Source organism: Battus philenor, unplaced genomic scaffold (assembly GCF_028537555.1).
Source record: "Battus philenor isolate CCGP_79_NKW_IND1 unplaced genomic scaffold, ilBatPhil1.0.hap1 SCAF_12, whole genome shotgun sequence".
Lineage (NCBI taxonomy): Eukaryota > Metazoa > Arthropoda > Insecta > Lepidoptera > Papilionidae > Battus > Battus philenor.
In genome coordinates, this window is record NW_027181674.1 from 7,370,093 (window position 1) to 7,390,944 (window position 20,852).

General features: G+C 31.3%; 2 protein-coding genes across 2 annotated transcripts; one reads left to right on the forward strand and one right to left on the reverse strand.

Annotated features, from left to right (window-relative positions):
• Window positions 1–846: 846 nt before the first annotated feature.
• LOC137933053 (non-lysosomal glucosylceramidase) lies at window positions 847–12,121 on the reverse strand. The gene is made up of 15 exons (XM_068776788.1): window positions 11,819–12,121; window positions 11,084–11,172; window positions 10,699–10,879; window positions 10,381–10,543; window positions 10,156–10,282; window positions 9,271–9,564; window positions 9,037–9,160; window positions 8,194–8,319; window positions 8,007–8,117; window positions 7,100–7,214; window positions 6,753–6,882; window positions 5,631–6,159; window positions 4,665–4,880; window positions 4,029–4,258; window positions 847–2,703 (listed from the first exon to the last, which is right to left on the reverse strand). Exons 1-15 carry the CDS (start codon window positions 11,974–11,976, stop codon window positions 2,468–2,470), a joined length of 2,829 nt encoding a protein of 942 aa, XP_068632889.1. The 5' UTR covers window positions 11,977–12,121; the 3' UTR covers window positions 847–2,467.
• A 1,546-nt stretch (window positions 12,122–13,667) lies between these two features.
• Window positions 13,668–20,177, forward strand: cos (kinesin-like protein costa). Its single transcript, XM_068776284.1, has 6 exons — window positions 13,668–14,126; window positions 14,204–16,137; window positions 16,223–16,441; window positions 17,139–17,275; window positions 19,194–19,317; window positions 19,763–20,177. The coding sequence occupies exons 1-6, from the start codon at window positions 13,850–13,852 to the stop codon at window positions 19,880–19,882; spliced, it is 2,811 nt and encodes a 936-aa protein (XP_068632385.1). The 5' UTR covers window positions 13,668–13,849; the 3' UTR covers window positions 19,883–20,177.
• Window positions 20,178–20,852: the final 675 nt, after the last annotated feature.

Genomic DNA, 20,852 nt, shown 5'->3' on the forward strand with positions numbered 1-20,852 from the left:
TGGAAGTCTCGACACGTTGTACTGAATATGAATTATCCTACGCTTTAAGAAGTCTCTGAGCTTCTTAAAATATTATCTGGCTACATTGAAAGGTCAAGCGAACATTTTCGTTCTTCACTATCGAAAGCAGATAAATTCGCGGGATCTCTCGCTTTACAAATTGTAAAACCCTATTCTTATCACGCCAACATACACCATTATCGATTCTCTCGTGGACCCCTGGGAATCCACCTGGGCCATTTTGGGAACCTATGGCTTGAATTTTGAGACATTACAGGAATAAAACTGAACTATGTGTTTTTATATAGTGAAAGAATCATCAAATCAGTAGCAAATATGAAAGAAGAAAAAATAATAGCCAATGTTTCTATAAAACAGCGTATGATATACTTACATGTTTATAATAAAAAGATTAATTATTTAAATTAAACTTGAAAAAATTTTTATATACTTGCCAATTTACGTATTTCAAATATCATGCAATTCGTCTAAAATTGTGCCAAAATTAAATGTAAATTACAATGGATATTGTTTTTATTTTCTATACTAAAATTTTAAAAAATTAACAGCATTAGCGTGAAAAATTGAAACATGACATTAACTGTAAAACAAAGACTGAACAACGTATTTCAAAGCAACTCGCTGTAAATATTTTGTAAATAGTTTTAAAACATTTACTAAGATTACTTTTATTTATTGTCGTATAGTAAGATAATTATTGAGTCGTACAAATGTATCGCTTCGGAATTGTTATTATTGTAAAAGGTTCATAAAATTAGTATCTCCAACGTTGTAAAGGGATGCAAATTAAATAACAAATTTGTTTTATAATATTTTATTATCACTTTTATGTTTATCTTTCCCAAAATGCATTTATACCTGCCTACATACACATGAATAAATTTTATATTCAAATCTCCGGTTACATTTTATTTCTCATAACATAAATCCTAGTCGTTTAATAAAATAAAATAAAGTATTACTCATTTGATTATAATAATCTTTTGCAACAATAAAAAATACTGAATGAATAATAAATTATAGCCTTAACATGGTATTAAAACTTGGATCATTCATTACATTTGATTGATTTGTACACTGCGAATACTTTTGCGGCAATTATCTAAAATATAATAATGTAAAAATTATTTATGAAATATAAAATGCTACTCAACTCTTCCTTGAAAATTCCTCGGTACACAATTCATACGGACGTATAATATAAATGCGCTCCAATATAAAAACCACACTATTATTTTTACTTACATTAAGAATTATAGAATATAATATAAATTATCACATGCATTTTGTCTTTTATAACATTGAATAAAAAATTAGCACAAACTGAAATAGACGCCTTCAATAATTTGTCAAAAGTTAAAAGTAAATGATATTTTTATTAAATAATGGTAACTTAAGCGAAGGCTCAATAATATTAAACCGTGAGTAATTTGGTCTAATACACAATTTAAAAAAGAAAACATTATTTTCTTAAAGAATTGTTCCATAGACTAAAAAAGCACAAAATCATAAATTCATTATTACAAAATTTAAAAATTAAAACAATTATTATGAATAATTTTGCAGTTGTATTTTAAAAAAGCTCCAATTCATTGAACCATTTTTTACGATAACATAAGTCCTCCAAAAAATATTTTCAAAAAAATATTCATAGCATTCATATATAATAACTAAAATATAACAACCGTTTAGTATATTTGAGCCTAAATGTTAGTAAATTATTAATCAAATTTTCCCAATGAAATTAATACAAAACAAAAATAATATAATAAACATTCCCAGAGTAGTTATAATTTTATATTCTTTGTTTCAACTACGACGTGTAATATTGTACATATTGAGAACTACGCAAACACGCTTACGTTATTATTTTCAGAGATCGGAAATTCGGTACTTTTGTATCGAAAAAATGCAGGTGAATACGTGAGTGGGACAGAGTCCTGCTTGTGCGAATGAAGCGACAAACTACGCTTCCTCGTGCTCATGTAGACTCGGAACATAGTAGCTTATTAAAACCGTCAATCTTTAGGTAAACATATCCAAATAACCGATCTCTGGTTATTAATAGTATTGATTGTAGTTAATTATCTTCAAGCTGATTTGGCTTATATTAAGAAAAAAAAATAACAAAATGCGACATAGAAAACACTGAAAATCCATTAATAAAATTAGCATCGTCCTCACATGATTGTGTTTACATTGCAGTAATACTTAAAAGCTTTTCTACATGAATGAGTAAAATAAAAAATAATTTTCACGCAAACAATTTCATGTGCCATAATTTCATGATCCTTTTTTTCGTATTATTTTATAACACGATAAATAACGTTAAGCTCCCTGATATTTCATCTACTAAGTAGATTACATCTTAGAAGAATAGCGGTTATATAAGATTTATGTGCTTGGGATTCTAAAAAAAAATAAAATAAAAAAATCTGGATAAATATTATAAATGACTCTTTTCTTTGGCATGATGAGGCTGGCCGTTGGCTAATGTGACCGACGATTGAGGTCTAGCCACAATGGCCTGGTACATAGCCCATATGGCTAGCGGCCGCATGTAACCTATGGAGCGATGGTTGCCGTTTTCGTAAAGTGCTTCTGGAGTTTCAAAGGAAAGTCCCATTTGTATCATGGTGTTGTACAAACCGCCTGCGGTGGCGAAGGCCTTCTCATGCATTCCTAAAAAGTTTTAAAATTCATTAAAAATAAATTTATTGATTCTGACTTACTATCCTCATTTCGCGCTGAGAAAATCTAACTCATAACTCATAAACTCATAATCATCTTATGGTAATGCTTTATACGTCTATTTATTATTCATTAATAATCACAAAAAAATCACTCTTTTTAAGTTTCTCGTGGTTACGGTAGAGAATTGCGATTATTAAACGATTAAAAATATAAAAACGTTATAATAAAATTATATAAGACTACAAGAAAAAAGTTTCTTCATGAAAATGAATGTTAGTAATTTATAATGCCTTTGTATTTACCTTGGAACTACCGCTCGACTTTCTAAAAGCATTGCACAATAATGTGTCACTTTTTTCTTAAAACGATATAAACGAAAATTTGTAATTAGATTATTCAAACAAAAAATTTCTAGAATGACTAAAAAATTATTACCGTATAATTCGGGTTTTTAGAAATATATTTTATCTGCAAATCATTATTTTTTACTTATAGTGTGACGAAAACGCATGCTCACTGGCGTAGGCACCAGATCATATAACAGAAAAATAATAAACAAACACGTCAACAAGAAAATGTTTTCGTAATGATTTTTTTCTTATATCAATACACAGATATCATAAAATGGTCGCATTTTCAGATTAAAATTCATCGAAACATGAAAATTAAATATAAAGTATGATTTCATTTGAACCACATGATTGAAATACCTTCATAATAAATTATTCAGTTTTGATATTTATAGTTATATATAGTTTATACATTTCTCGTTTAGACAATGTCCGTTCGTATTACTGTCTCAAGATTTATTGTTACCAAAAATATCTTCTTCTAGTTTTAAGATAGACACCCAGTGCAAGGCATAAGCTTGCCCCAAACATCACCACGATGATATCTCTTGCGCTGCCCACATGCAATCCCGCAAGTCGTCAGCCCACCTAATGGAGTCTCACCCACGAACCTACCGGCCCATATTTGCCACTCTACAACCTTTTGACCCTATCGGTTACACGAACGATGTGCCCTTCCTCTTGCTACGCTTTTAGAAGCCTTACTGCTCAGACGCAGAGTACCACAAATTTAGAGTCGTTTTATTCAAAACTTTCGGGATATTTTCTATTTTTTATGTAAAATGGTAATAAAGTGTGGTATAGTGCTTTCAAAACCGATATACCGCGCCCTAGGTATGCGCGCAGCGAGACGGGATGAAGTAACGGCCATTCTGAACAGTCAGTCAGCGGTTTCGGTAAGCACTATAACAAGGAATCGTTTTTTAATTACAATCCAGTCACATCTAACGTGTTTTTGTTTACCTTCGTAAATCATCAAGGCTGCTAAGCCATAGGTGACCCCGGTCCAGACCTCTTCGCTCTGTATGGCAGTGGTGTCAATGCGACCTCGAGGTCCCGTAACAAAGCCGTTCACTGCACCCATTTTTCCGCCAACAAATCGCAACACGTTGTTGTCGTAAATAGTTTGCAACGCTTTCTTCACATTCGCCTCGGGGAAAACTTGCTCGCTCCAACCAGAGGCACGGAGGAACCTGTTAATAATTAGAAACAAGCTATGTACTATCTAAATACATCATCATAATATCTATAAATCATATTATGCAGGTCAAACAAACTAATATCTTTTGTTAAAAACTAAAGAAACTAGATAAAAACTAAAACATCTCAAAAGTAATAGTTAGTAAAGGCCTTAAACAGTTTTTACAATCAAGTTTTTTTATCCGCAATCTAACCACCTGTACTTTTTTAAAGCCCGATAGATAAAATATAGACAATCTTTTACTAGTAATTAGATATTTTATCTTATCGTTAATAGAATTACGTATTTAATCAATATTGTGCTATGTCAATTGCGTAGCTGTTTGAATAACTGTTATATATACAATAACATAACGGCCTCCTTTTTTAAAAAATATACAAATAGATTATTTTAGTTACCAATGTCCAGCCAGCTGATCCGCCATCACCACATTTTGATTAGATGGGCGAGTATCGAAACGGTAGTAAGTTCCAGACCATAACTTCTCCTCGTAAGACTTGCGTGCTTGTTCTAGAAGCTTCGAAAATTCCTTCTCGTCTTCCACGAAACCCAATGTACGGGCCATCGTTTGTACTGCACTTATGGATGCCACCCATAAGCCGCCGCAATATGCGCTGAAAATTTACAAAAAAAATCTAGAATCTACAAGCGTGCATGTGCATGAGTGAATTAGCCTGTCTATACCTAAATTTAAGTGCAGGAAAATTAAAAAAAAACTGCATGTGACAAGTGATTATTTATATTTTGGTTTAAAACTTTTAGCTAACTATTGCAATATCAAGCAAAAATATGTTTAAGAAACAACAAAAATATTATCAAAAACACAAAAAACTTATATGTAAATAAGAACTGTGATTTATGTGGGTATGTTCGATACATTAAGTGAATCATTTCCTCCTCTCGATTAATTGGAATCGATAAATACGATCGAGATTTTATAGCCAAAAAATTGAAAGACCTTACCGAAAAATTTTAATCGATTTCTTACCGATTAATGAGGAATTGATTCGGTATTATTTAAAAAGATAAAAAAGGAATTAAAAACATATTTACATTATTAAAAAAATCACGAGTTTTAACAACAGAAAAATAACAGAAAAAAGTATTTTTTTTTTTTAATTTCTGATGCGTTTTTCGGTTTAGCCTTATTCCGTTTATTTTTATAATTTTATCCCTAAATTAAAGTAAATTGTCATCGTATTTATCAATAACCACATTGTTTTATACCAAATAAGTACCTAAAATTAAAGAAACATTAAGATCGAAAACACAGAAAATTTTCGATTTAAAGGCCTGTAGGATTATGATAAGTAAAAGCTAGTCCTAAATGAATAAATAAAAGGGTAATTATAGGATATGCTCACCTAGGCCCTGACATCACCCAAGCGTCGTAAGTCTGATCGGGGAAACCGCCATTCTCGATCAGACCATCACCATCTGCGTCCCAGAGGCGTGCTTTTCTCAGTAACGCGACGCACGCTGGATACATATCCGTGAGGTAAGTCCTAGCGTCCCACACGGGTCCGCCTACTCCGATATCGTCGACAGGTGCCTCATTCCATTCGGGTTCCTCCACTGGCTCGCCGCTGTACAAGAGATCCAATATATTGCGCGCGACACGCGGAGGTTCTGTAGTTATCGAGTTGAGCTCGACGGAAGCAGAGCTCTCCTCCGCCTGGCCGGTCGAGCGGGAGTACAGATCGTCCTCTGTTCCGTCACGAACGTCGTCTATGTACGCCATTGAACGGTACCTCTCGTCGGCAAACGGCGCGCAATGTCCGAGGAGTAAACGATAGTCACGGGACACTTGCAGAATGAACTTCAGGTTGAGGTCACGCCACTCGCTGACGTCGTGGATGTTGTACGCGTTAATGTTCGTCAACGGAACATCCTCTGTTAAACAACCGTGATATATAAATAACAAATTAAACTATTTTTCCTATATTACTGTAATGAAGCTGTTTAATAATGTTTTCATAATGATCAAGGCTGAGTAGAATTAGCAAAAATAAATTTTATTTTGTACTTTGTTAAATGAAACTAATGAAAATTTATGTATTGCTGTTGACGTGCCTATAAAAAATTAAAAAATAAAATATTTCTTTCTTTTTTTCAGCTAATAGACGCCCAGTGCAAGGCATTGAGATCTCCCAAAAATCGTTGACGCAGTGACTCTGCAACCTTAACTATATCTTCGGCCCACATAATGAGGTTCCTACCTACGCCGCGTCTACTAGCTCGTAATTGCCACTCGAAACGTCCACGGCCACTTCAGACGAGCAATTATTCGAACTATGTCGTTGATCTTACGATCTCGAAGCGAAACTCCGAACAAAACTCTCTCCATTGCTCTCTGGATGATCTTGAGCCTTCTCATAAGACTTAAGTAATAAATAAAAAAATAATGAAATAAACTAAAAAATAAGTTTTAATCCAAATTTAATTTTTTAAAACTAACTAATAAATACATTGTATGTCAATTATACCTGGGTCTCCTAAATCATGTGGTATAGAATCTTTTATTTTAAGTTTTACAGTCTTGCCGTCATATAACGATTGCCTGCATTTAACAGTTTCCGTTGCTATAGTGTCGCGAAACATATACTGCAGCACAACCTGAAATGAGTTTTTTTAAGTTCGTTATTCTATACTATATTAAACAGAAACACAAAACAATAGGCTAAATGTAGACTAACGTTATACCACCATATAAAGGCATCATTACCTCCCTGTCACTAACCAATAATTTGTGCATTAACGGATATTAACTTTGCCGGACAAATAAAGAAATAATATTTTAAACACAACATTAAAAATAAAAAGGTATCACAACCTGTAAATTGGGCCATAGCTGAGCTATTGCAAATGAGGCATAGAAATGTACGTCATATGTGTTATACATTCTGTATTCGTGGCCTTCTAAATATCCAAACACGCCAAATTCATGTCTGAAAGAAGAAAGAAAAATAGTTACATCATAATGTAAACAACATAGAATAAATATATTTTAGAAACCTTCATTAATTTGATTTAATAGTATTACTGTTCTGAAATCATTCCAGAAATTTAAAACACATGATAAGACCAAGATTGATTGATTAAGACCAAGATTCTACAGCTTTAATGAGGTCCATGTAAAGCTCAGTAGCTGTCTATTATCATATGATACACCCTATGTAAAAATCAATGGTTATAGAAATAATAAACAGTATAATGTTATTATTTTGAAAATTAGTTTTCTTACTATGTTATCTTAGTAAGAAAATTAATTTCCAAAATTCGGATTGTAATATATTAAAATTAATTATTTTTCACTATCTGTCCCTATCGAGTTAATGGCCAATTTGAATGTAACATATTTCAGAGTGATCACTTTAACGATAACTTTAAAGGTTTTTGCTAACAAATGATCTACACATTTACCATGTTAAAGCTTTGACGTCTATTTCCAATTGCCTTGTATAATGTTCAAAATGAAGCACTACAAATAATTACCAAAGATCATCATGAAAGAGAATACATTAAGTCACATGTTGAACTGTACAAACTTATCATTTAGCCTATACACATTAATTCAAATGGAATGAATCATCATTATTTGTTGGGATGGCCACACGCTCCTTCAAAAGAAGCCACTGATCACTGTTTCTTATTAGGATTCTTCTTCTAACAATAAAGTAGTTATATTATTGAGTTTTATATGCCATTCACTTTTACAATTAATAAAAAAAACTAATTACCTAGGGTCTGTGGCCGGATAATCGTCACGCACATCAAACCATATTGTTCCACCATCAGCAACAAAATAAAGCTCATTCATCAAGGCACTTTTCAACCAGTCTGGGATGTTGCTAGAAATGTGTTTGCATGTAATCATTTATAAATATGGTCAACAAATATAACATTTATATGAAACTAGTTACCTACACATTGGACAATATTGGATCCTGCCACTCTGCAAGTTGCTTCTCCCAATTCTCATAATTTCTTAATGCATAAGCAGCTATACTAGCACCGGCTATACCATCACTACCAAAGTACTTTGTATAATATCTGCATAACGGTTGTTCATGAAATAGATTAATAGATTGAAAAAAAAAAATACTTTGTTATAAGTATATTATGTAGTTGGCTAGTTTCCAAAAAGTCAATCAATGCAACAATCATTTGAAAAGCTCTTGTTATCCTGCCTTGGGTTTATTGAAGGTTTCAAAAAACAACTAATTAATGTTTGATCATTTTGACCTCTTTAAAGGTTAACAATTATTATTTGTCTCTATTTATTACAACTGTCTTTTTTTATATAAAGAACGAAAAACAATTACACTTTTATGGCAGTGTCCTCATAAAATTCTTGGTTAAAATTAAATAAAATCTTTTTTTTGCATAACGTCGAGAAAAAGCAGCACAAATCTATTACAAAATAAACTTTTATCAGTATAAAAGAACTTACTATTTATTTACTAGGGAAATTAATTTCATTTGCCATAATTAAAACTAAAATTTTAGAGTAAAAATATATTAAGCTATTAATAGAACAAATTCACCAAAACAACCCTAATCAAGGTTTTTACAACTAGATGATTAAGGAAAAAAATCTTTAGGAAATTCTTTTCTTGTTGATCGTCCGTTATTAGATGGTCAATGGCAAACAAAAATCAATTTATGTGCAGGCATTCTAACAATCTCAAGTCACATTAAACTAGTAATTCATCACAAAATTAAATTGATTAGCTTTTCGGAAACTGTACAAATATTCCCCAAATTTACCTTTTGTGTACTTTTTTATCTTTCTTGTATTTTATAACTGGCATATCCCATACAAGAGCAAATTCTGTTGTCCCTATTCCTCCGGGTTCAATACTTAATGAACTTGATAGCCCTATAGAATCACCTGCAAACATTGATTATTTTTCTAGTCATTATATGTTTAAAGATTTCCAATGTAATGATTTTAAATAATAATGTGAAAAGTAAAGGAATAATTGATGTACACAAACATACATTTATAAATCTTATATGTTTTTTCCTTCTCTTTATTGTTTTTCTCAATTTTTTCCAAGGTAGGTGGAGGAGGTGAAAGTTTTGGATCTGGTTCTAATTTTCCATTCTTTTTCAAACATTCCCACACATATGAAGATGTTTTAGTGGAATTCCAGAGGCAATATCCCTCATGAATTGTCTCATTCTCACATTTCCGTTTGGCAATTGTAAAACTACACATAGTATCTGCTATTTTTTGTTCTAAAGTAACACCACAAGTGTATTCATCTGCATATCTCTCTAAATCTAGTTTACCTAAAAGAAAAAAATTAAATTTATCTTCCCATAAAATCTTAGTGTGACAAACACAGATTATCTCTAAGCCAATTTAAATTATGAAAAGCAATCACAAAAATGGCTTTTTATGCACTACACAAGTCATAATAGGATAAAGAAGAATTTCATAAAATATGTATAAAACTGGGATATAGTCTTTAAATGTAACCACAAAAATTATAATAACATCTAGTTAAAAAGAATTATTTGATTTATATTTGATGACAAATGGCCAACCTTTGTGATGCTACCTTTTCAAGTGACTACTAATATTATAACCAATTATTGGATATATAGATGCTTATTTTACTAATTTTCTTTCAATATTCTAAAATGCATAAAAATGTCTTTTTCAGGGTCTCATCTTGAACAAAAGCAAACAAATAACTATCTCGCTTGTTCATTCATTTCACAGGATTTTTTAACACTTTCCATAAAAACCAACACTTAAAATTGATGGAATTATATAGAAATATTTAATCTCTTGGAATTATATTTTGTGGCTAATTATAAATTGAAAAATAACAGAATTAAGTAAATATTAAATAAATAGACCGTCCATGTACTTACTAATATTTTTCTTTTTGTTTGGGCCACCTAACACTTCAGTCCATGTAAATGTGATACTAACATCGCGATGATCATCACAAACATTTAATGCCGAGAATACAAATACTGCACATGGTAAACTGCTATCCTACAAGAAGGAAATAGAAAGGAAATGTTAATAATATATGAATTAAATTGTAGTGAGTTAAGTGTTGCCATAAATTTTTTGGTATCACAGTTATTTACCTTATAATTATGAGGTATCACAGGTGAAATTTGTCTACACACTAATTTTACTCCATAATCTGATAGATCATAAGTTGTCCAAGCACGAGGGTATAATGCAGTGTACTCACAATCTGCACCATGCATATTCCATTCCCAAGTTGCAGGAGCTTTTTTTGGTTTTCTTAAAAAGACATACTAAATAATACATTTATGAATTTATAAAACATATCTTAAAAACTTTCATGTAACTTTTATATATATATACATATATATACATATATATATCTTTTTATAAAGACAGTGACAATAACATATAACTTATTTAAACACACTCACTTATATGTTGATAAAACAGATTGGTATATAGTTTCCTTTTTCTCATTTCTTATATTAATAATAAATTGGCATTCTGGTACTGTCACATACTCATATATACCAGGATAAAGTTGAAAACGGCAGAACTCCCCTCTAAATCCTCTTCCAATTGTGCCACCTCCTATTCCACCAATTGGGCAACCTGTAACATAATGATAATGGTATAAAAACACACAATTTGCATATGATATTATAATGACATCAGTTATGATCTTGAAATGAACACAAGATTAAGTAACACATCAAAATGTTACATCCAGAGTGTGTCTAAATAAAATATTTTCCACAGTGTAAATATGCCACTAGGTAGTGATAAAAGTACTAATATTAAGATATGCTTCCTTACCATACATCCTTTGTGCTGAAATCATATTTATATAATCCATTATAGGACGTCTCTTGTGCATTTTTCGTCCAATGTAATACTTGAGATACCTGAAAAATACATAAATATTTTATAGACAGAAATCAATCATGCCAAGTAATAGAAATACAGTAACAACCTATATAGTAATTTTGTGTTTAGAGTTAAAAAATAAACACATGCAAAGGAATAAAAAACATATCTAAAATTTGAAGAATCTAATTTTTTTTATAATTTTTGCTACCATAAATAGAGATACATCATCTGTTCAAAGATATACGTCTTTAACAATGGATACCTTGTTCTATCAATCTTTTAGTCTGTTTGTCAATAAGACTGAGGTATCTCATGACAGGCACAAAAAGCTACAAAAATGTTGTTTTGTCAATGTTGACAGAGAGAAACTATAGAGAACCTGGGAGAACATGAACACAAAAAAATTGTATTAAACAGCCTGCCCGCGAGACGAGGCTGTACGTGGCACAATATTAAGAGGCATTGGTGCACTCTCTTAAAGATTTTAGAGTGCCTTCGAAGATAATCATTGGCCAGATTTTACTGGATAAGAATACTGTATATACAGTGTGTATATAATACTGTCCCCCGCCTAGTGGGTAATTTCACCCTTCGGAACCGAAATAGAAGATAAATCATTTATGTAAAATTTACAATCAACATTAATGTGAGTTTATGAAAATGATCTTTTTTATCTCATACCTTGCTGATAGCGGCATCATGTCGAATATTTGTTTGGGCCTCGGCACCACAATTTGTTTGCTTCGAATAGGATATTCATGGTCTAGTGATAATTTTAGACCTAGTTTCGGTGGTTTATCAAGGTACATTTCTGGGTCGCCTATAGCATCGAGGTCCATTTTGTAATTTTGTATTGCAACCTTTATACTTCCTAAAAAGAATATGTATTAAAACTACTCCTTATCTAAAAATCGAACTAGATATAGAAGTAATCATGACAATTGATAAATAGATAAAAATGTGTTCAAAATAATGTAGCGTGAACTGACTGAAAGACTGAAATAGTACATCACAGTACAGATGACATTATTAATAGCGGTGTTGGCACATAAAATCAAATGAGAATCAGGACATGAAGTAAGACGTTAAATAGTTATCAAAATTGAAACAAAAAAATTGTCAGATTTAAAATAATTACTTATATATGTATTCCACTTAAAAAAATTGTTTGGTGCAAATTTAGACTAAAAATAGCAAATAACATATTGAAAGAATTGAAAGCAATAACATATTGTTGTTTTACATAACTCTGTTAGTACAACAGTATTAAAGGCGATAAAAATTATTTCTACAATTAATTTATACGCACATACAGTGGTTACATTTTATTTGCTTTATGTAACTATAATCCGTAACTTTTCCGTATCTTCAATCAAACTTATGCCATCAATTCAACTAAAACAATGAAATTTGTGAATGATACAAGACCACGAGCGAAAAGAAACGAGACAGTATTGGAAAATAAATACTTTACTGTACCAAAAGTGCTGTACCGTGCCACAGGTATGCTTGCGGCGAGACGGAGAGTAGTATCAGCAGCTTCGTTTCGTTAGCTCGCCGTCAACCGCTAGCGTCGGTGGTGCTTACAGTCTTTTTTTGGAGGTCTCTAACTTCATTGCGCTATCTTAGGGCACAATATAAGGATATCGGGAGACCTATATACAACATACAGAGTGAATTGAGAATACTGGAACAAGTAATTCAAAATATATATACTTATATGTAACAGAAATGTAAAAGGTTAAATAGCCTCAACATTCCAGACCGCCGAAATCGATTTCATATATCGCATTTTATATTTTCAATATTATTTTCTAACGCCACTTATAATCCTTTGGTTTATTATTTATTGTTAAATTATCTAACACTTTGGTAATGTTGAATAAGTTATAATAATTCCATCAGATTTCTTCCAAATGTCAAGTTTACAAACTATAGTGGTTGTTATTGTATATTTAATAATTATTTGTTGTTTCTGAAGATGTTAATGCTATTAGTCCTAAGACTTTTACAGCTTCATGGGTACTGAGTTCACGGAGCAAAAGGGAATTAGAATTTAATAATTATGTTCAACTTGCCACTTATGTGTAAAACTGCTTTAAGTGGGTGGTTGGTGGATTCGGCTTGGCTGCGATAAATTTATCAGGAAGCTTGGACCAATGCCACAAACTTGTCGAGCACCTTGATAAAATGTAGATAAAATTAACAGACTTCTGTTCAAAAGATTCAGAAAAATAAACGAGGCTACTGATATTTTTAACTCTTTAGATTAAATAATAAATAAAAAAATAATCTTTAAAGATATTTAATGATACAGATTATATTTTTTTAATATTTTTTTTTCTTTTAAAAATTTTAAACTTTATTTATAATTACACCAATTATAAACTGAAATATGCATTTATGAAATATGCATTACACGCAACTAATTGACGATTTAGTTTGTATTTTTTATACTGATAACATTCATTCAGATTTGAGATGGACATAGAAGATTGTGTTGAAATGTTTATTAAAATGCCTATAGGTCTGTTATAGTTATTATAAAATATAGATAACCGCCTGCAAAGGGAAGTGTACTAGTAGGAACTAAATTTAAGTTCAGTGAGTGTACATATCATATAAAATAAGAAAGTGGAATAATGTTAAGATAAACAGCTTTCAGTTGTATCTACTACATCGTTTGTTTACTATTTTTTGCAAGGCTATAAAATGGATATACCTGTGCAAATAGCGATTCGTTTAAAACCTCCGAGTCTTGCAGACTCTCTACAGTGTATATTTAGTAACCCTGTGACACAAATAGTAATCACCGAAAGTGGTCAAACATTTCATGTCAATAGAGCACTACCACTTGATTGTACGCAGGCTCACCTGTTTAGTTCTTTTATGATTCCGCAAATTAATTGTTTTTTGGATGGTTGCGATACTTCAGTAGTGCTATTTGGTCAATCAAAGACTGGAAAAACTTACACACTCTTTGGATCTGGTAAGAACTTTGTTATTTCCATAATTACTAATTGTTAATCAAAATTTCGTTACATTAGTTTTTTTTTATATTTTTAGGGTTTGAATGTATCCACAGTGAATGTGATCAAGGAATTGTGCCACGATTTCTTACTGATATTTTTCACAAGTTAAGTCAAATGCCAGAAAGAGAGTTTATATTACATATAACATGGATGCAAGTTGTTAATAACAATATATTTGATGTACTTGGAGCTGGATTGGTGAGGTGTTGCAATGTTGAAGAAGCTTTTCAATATTTGCAGTTAGGCTGGCGGCAAAGATGTCCAGGAAATAATCATACTGTTTTCACTGTAAGCATGGAACAAAAATGGGTAGGAACAAATGGAGTCCTCAATCACAGAATGTCTACTGCTAGTTTCTGTGACCTTGCGGCATATCCTGAACCTAGTCTATTTGCTTTAGAGAATATTATTAAGGAATTAGTAGCAGGTAATCCTCCTAAGCAAATAAATTATGATCAGTGTATTCTAACAGCAATGCTCCGAGATTCATTTGGAGGAAGAGCTTTTACTTGGGTTATAGGCTGTATAAGTACAGAGCCGGAAGATTACCAGGATACTTTAAAAATTTTAAATTTATGCTTATTTTGTAGAGGAATTAAGAATTTTGTTACTGTTAATTTATTTGCGGACAATAACACACCGGTATATACAGATAAAAATATTCTACCAGCAGATAATAATTTTAACTTACAATTTGCTACTGCTCAATGGATAAAATTAGTCTCAAACGCTGAGGGGCTATTTAATAAAATATTACAATCAAAATCTTTATCAGAAACTGATATGAACCAAGTAAGTGAATGGTTATTTTTAAAAGCAGAATGTGATGAATGTTTAAATGGGGATATTGGAAGGGAGAATAAAAATGTTTCTCCCAAACAAGGTTTACCTAGAATAGCTGAAGACACTGAACCCAGTGAGCCAAGTGAATCAGATGTTGAGACTGATTCTGAAGATAGTCATTCTGAAACAGTATTCCAAGATAAGGTAGAAAAATTTATGGAATACTTTAGGGAAAAAAATGATCAACTGTTTGCCAAAAGATGTGAGGAGTATCTGAATCACATTGATTCAGATGATATAACTATATCTGAGACCAGTGGTTCACAGTCCTTGCCTGTAATGACTTCACAGTCAAATTCTGGGAGGAGAAGGACAATACAGCCTGGTGAAAGCTTATCTGGGGCGGAGCTCGAGCTTTTACGAAAAGTAGCAGCTAAGGCAATATCACCAGAATCTCAGAAAATAATCATAGAATCTCATAAGAGAGATGTGGATCCAGAACCTAAGTTAATAGAAAGAGAATTATTAAAAATGATTGATTCACCAAAGACTGCTGAAATATGTAAAAAATATAAAATGACAAAGGAGAAATATGCACAGAAACAAATTTTAGCTAGGAAACTTTCAAGAGAAATTAGTAGTAGTCAGACACAACTTAAGGAGCTAATTAATCTTTGTGTAGCTAAGGAAAGACTGATTGATGATTTATCCAAGGCTCTGTGCTCTAATAATCAAAGTAAAATTATTTCTGAGAAATTTGAATCTAGATTGATTGACCAGGACACCATCAAAGAGATTAAGAGGCATGAAACAAACCTGAAAACTTATAAAAAACAAATAGATCAAATTAAGAGGCAAATAAAAAAAGATGAAAAACGTAAGAACACTTTAGATGTGGAATTAGTTAAGGATAAGTTAAAATTAGATGAGCTTTCAGAAACTTCTGTAGATTTGAAGGACAAAAAATCAAACTCATTAAAACATTTTACTAACAGGATAACACAGTTAGATAGTATTTTAAAAGAAAAGACAAATGATCTTGCTAATTTAGAATTATCAAAAGATAAAGAACTAATGTTGAGGAAGGAAATAAAAAATCTACGGAAAACAAGAGAATGTTTGCATGAACAAAGGTGTAGTTTAGGGCACAAAAGAAAAATTTACAAGTCATTGTCAGATTCTGAGGTATGTATACATAGTATGTACTTAAATAATAATTATTAAGATAATTTAACAAAGCCTTGTGTTATTCCTTTAAATATTATTCCAGGAAAGAAAAATATTTGAATGTGAAGAGGCTATAGAAGCAATTGATACTGCAATTGAATATAAAAACAATTTAATTTGTGGAAAGTCCCCATCTGCATCATTGTCGGATTCTCATGATAACAAAGATTCACGAAGTCGAGGTGAACAGATGTTAATGGCGAGGTTAGATAAGTTGTCACATGATGAAATGAAGACATTACTATATAGGTATTTTGAAAAGGTAATAGAACTATTTTTGTAATAGACACAAAATTTAAAACAAGTAGACAATCCTAATGTATATGTTTATTATTCAGTTATTTTTTTTTAGTACATTTTAATGTTATGATTTAATTTTGAAAGGATCACTTGAAAAAAATCAGTAAAGATAATTTTATATTACAGAAATAGGCTTATATTATGACTATGATAAAAATGTGATTTTATTTGCAAATAAAATTATATATTATGGACAACTTCATTAGCATATAAGAGATCTTTAACAAGGTGATTGGGTATAGATGTAAAAGCTTTAAATGGAAAAATTTACATGTTATATGTACATTAGCTGGTTAATTATGGGTCACGCTATGCAAAAATCAATGGCTTCAAAAATAAATAATGTAATTACAACATTGTAAGAAAAAGTGTTTTCAAAATTAGGATTACTACATATTAAAATTAATTATTTTTTATTCTCTGCCGCTATAGACTTTATACTGCCCAAAGTTTTGCAGAAATACATATTTTAAAGTGATCACTTTATACCAGTGACTGAAAATGTGTGTAAAAACTAAAGTTTTTTGCTAATGAATGAGCTATACATTCATACAATTAAATCTTTTACATCTATAACCAATCATCCACATATTTTAACAAAACTACATTATTGATATAGGTGATAGTAGCATACTAAGTAGAGAGATAATTTGTCACAGGTTGTTGACCTGCGTAGTGCTTGTGCGGCTCTGGAGGCAGGTGCAGCGGCGGCGGCGGAGGAAGCAGCTGCCTGGCGCGCTCGTGCTGCTGCCGCCTGGCGACTTGCACACAAGCCTCGCCCACAGCAGCACACCAGGTAATATAATACTATATTTATATAAAAGTTTCTCGTAAATCATTGTCATCAGCTTTACCAAAAAAAAATATCACTGTTGAATTATTATTTTCGTAATTTGTCACGTGTACATTATGAACTGTAAGTTCTGAAATTAATAATTATTTTGTGCACATCTGCAACAAGCCTATTGTATTGTACGAATTTTTGTGCGCTGATTTAATGGTAATAATTTTAAAAATTTGTGACAGTTTTTTTATTTAATGTTCTTTGGTTAACTACTACTGCCCTATTACAAGATTTCGATTCAACATTTATATATAAGATAACCTGTAAAATTCAGGGGTAGTTTTTTTTACTCAGTACTTTTGTAAGTCCCTGAACGCAAATGCAAGTGAGATGGAAGACTATTTATTTATTAACACAATAAAGTGTAAGGAATACTGTGAGGTGTTACTAACTTTAGAGAATTTTGAAAGGAAGTCTTCAGCTAAAGTTGCATAAGTTCACAAACCCACGCTTTTACATAAATCGGCTAAAAGATAGAAGACAGTCCATAATAAAAGAAGCTATAATTTTGGAGAGGCTGATCATTAATCACCTAACTACACTAAGGCCATCAAGTGTGTGTAAGAAAAAAATGAAGATCCAAGAGAACGCCGGCAATTGCTGTTCCAATCCCTACGAGGATATTATCATAAACAACGTACCTTGCAAAGCCCTAGTAGACACGTGGAGTGATGTCATTCTAGTCAAAGTATCCCATTTTATATGATTAATGAAGACCGATCAAATAACAAACCTGATGCGAGACTCCGTCTGACGAGAGTAGTTGAAGATAAAGCTTATACCAAAGCTTCCTTTACTGCAAACATTCATATTTTTTTGAGATAATATAATACTTGGTAATTCAATATTAAATGATGTTGAGATTAGTTAATTCACGATGTCGTACATAGAAGAGGAGAAAGAGGTTGTTGACGATAGGAGACGTGAAAATAAAATTAAAACTGTTGTAGAAGACTCTACACCGCGGAAGACATTAAAAAGGTTTCAAATGTCGAACTTAAGTTGATACTGAATTGACTCCAACATATAGACCCACCAAAGCTTATCACCTCTAGAACTTATAGTTGTGAATGAATAGATACAAGAATGGCAAGCCCAAGAAATTATTCGACCCAGCAAATCAGTTTTTACATGAGAAAGAAGAAAAACACTTATCGACTTTGTATTGATTACCCACTTTCAAAAATTGTACGGGAGAGATTCCCACATCCTCGAATTAAAGACTAGATTGACCGACTTAAATATGCTATGTACTTCACTTCGACCTTCACGAAGATAGTCGAAAGTACACTTCCTTGGTGACACCTTTAGGCATACATCATAATCCTTGAAATGCCTATTAGACATTGTAATGCACAATCTGTAGACTTTATAATAGAAGGAATGGCTCTTGCCTATTTGTATGACTTTATAATACCTTTGCTCACAGAAGAAAGTACAGAGAAATTAAAAAAAAATACATATTCTCTTTTGAATAAGCTGAAGCTTTTTTAAGTATTTTTTAAAAAGTTCTCACTTCTTGTCATTTATTAAATATATGTTATTTAAAAGAAAATTATCTGTTTCTTGAAATCAAAATTAAATTAATCGGCACTTTATAGTAAAATTAGTGTTGATTTTTGGACCTACCTCATAATCAGTTTTGAAACAAGTATTAATGTCTCTGTTTCAATTCATGAGTCTAGTTATTTTGTGTTACTATTAAATCCTGTCTTTGGATTAAATTGTATAGAAATTTTGAAGTAACTCTCTTACATCATAATAATATATCTTGTTGCTTTCTTTGAACATGTGAACTGAAGTTAAATACATTTATATATCTGAGTGTAAGTAATATGACTGAACATAAACTATTTAAAAAAATTCACAGATGCTTAGACGCTGGAATCATAAATGATAGAGCCTTATCTTTGGGTATGACGACGGATTCTGAGACATCAGATGACGCTTTGCGGCTTGTTGACCGCATGAGACAGTTAGCAAGATATCCTCCGGTAAGTAAATATTTGTATTTCTACCTACGGACCAACAACATAGTCAAGGCCACGCTAAGTCTCAACATGGGCAGCGCAAGACTGGTCACCATGGCGATCTAGAGAGGAGACCTATGTTTTGCAGTGGGTGTCTGTTGGTTAACATGATGATGATGATAATGATAATGATGAATCATGCTGTTTTAACTTCTATTTTTTTTTAGCTACCGATAACCCTCTGCCTTCAATTAGCATCCTCTTAACTTCTATCAGAGTATATGTTTTTTAAAGTTTCCACCAATATTCGGACAAAAGCTCTCTCGAAAAAAGAAAAAAGGGCTTCGGTTTGCCTAGAATTAAGGTCTAATGGTTTAGCCAGAAGCTTTTATAGTGAATTATATAAATCAAGTAAATATACCTTTAGTTTATTCAATAAGATTCTACTTTTTCTTTATTTTCTTTACAGGCTCCATTAATACCTAGACAAAACCTGAGACAGTTGATGCCAGCCACAAACACACCAGTTGCTAAGGTTACGAAGGAAAGGAACAAGCTGGTGATAATTCAACAAAACAAGAAAAACTGACATACAGAGCACTTTTTATTTTTGCCGCTCAATGTCTTTTTAATACTCATTATTTATTTATTTATTATTTTCACAATGCTAGGTGATATTTTATATTAGTTTTATTGAATTACATTTTTTCAGAAGTCTGTATGTAACACTTATCAAATATGCTTAATGTGTTTCAAACATTTCTATGTTATCATATCTCCAATTATATATAATACTTCAAAGTAGGTCAGTAAATTAATTGTATATAGTAATATGTTTTTGTATATTTTTCCCGAAACATTACTTTGTTCTGGTTTAAAAAAGGTATTATTAGCAAAATTATTAAGATTGTTAGTCAATAATATAACTTCGTATCTTTTACATGATTATGTTTAAACATAGTGATATAATTTTCATTGTAAACGACCCACATGTCTGTTTGTATTATTGAACAAAAAAATCTTTTGTTTAAAACTTTTAAAACTGTTGTCCTGGCCGAATATTTTATGTGTATTTATTGTTTTTATGTAGAATATTATTGTTGTTCTTTGTATGTATTATGATTAATATTGTGACAAATAATGAAATTAATGATAATTTGCATATGATTCGGTATGAAGGATTATGAAACATGAAGCATCACATTTAAGGCAGAAGAAAGTACCTGTTTAGACTTATATCAAGCTACGATAGTCTTAAACGTTTTGTTTTTTTTTAAAAAAAAAGCACAATTTTAAATTATTATATGTTTCTAGTAAAATACCGATTCCTTGTATGCTGAAGTTTGTTCAAAAAGGTATGTGTATGTTTTATAATTTCTTTGTACAGTGTATATAATAATTCTTGATAGGTGTAACCTGTCAATTTATACCTTATTGATGCTTATTGATGTCATAAATATTAAATGCACTTTAGATAACCACATTGATGTCTTGTTTTTATAGAACGGAATAAATGTTAGACAAGATGAAGCAAATCAGAGTTTTGAAAACTTACACTA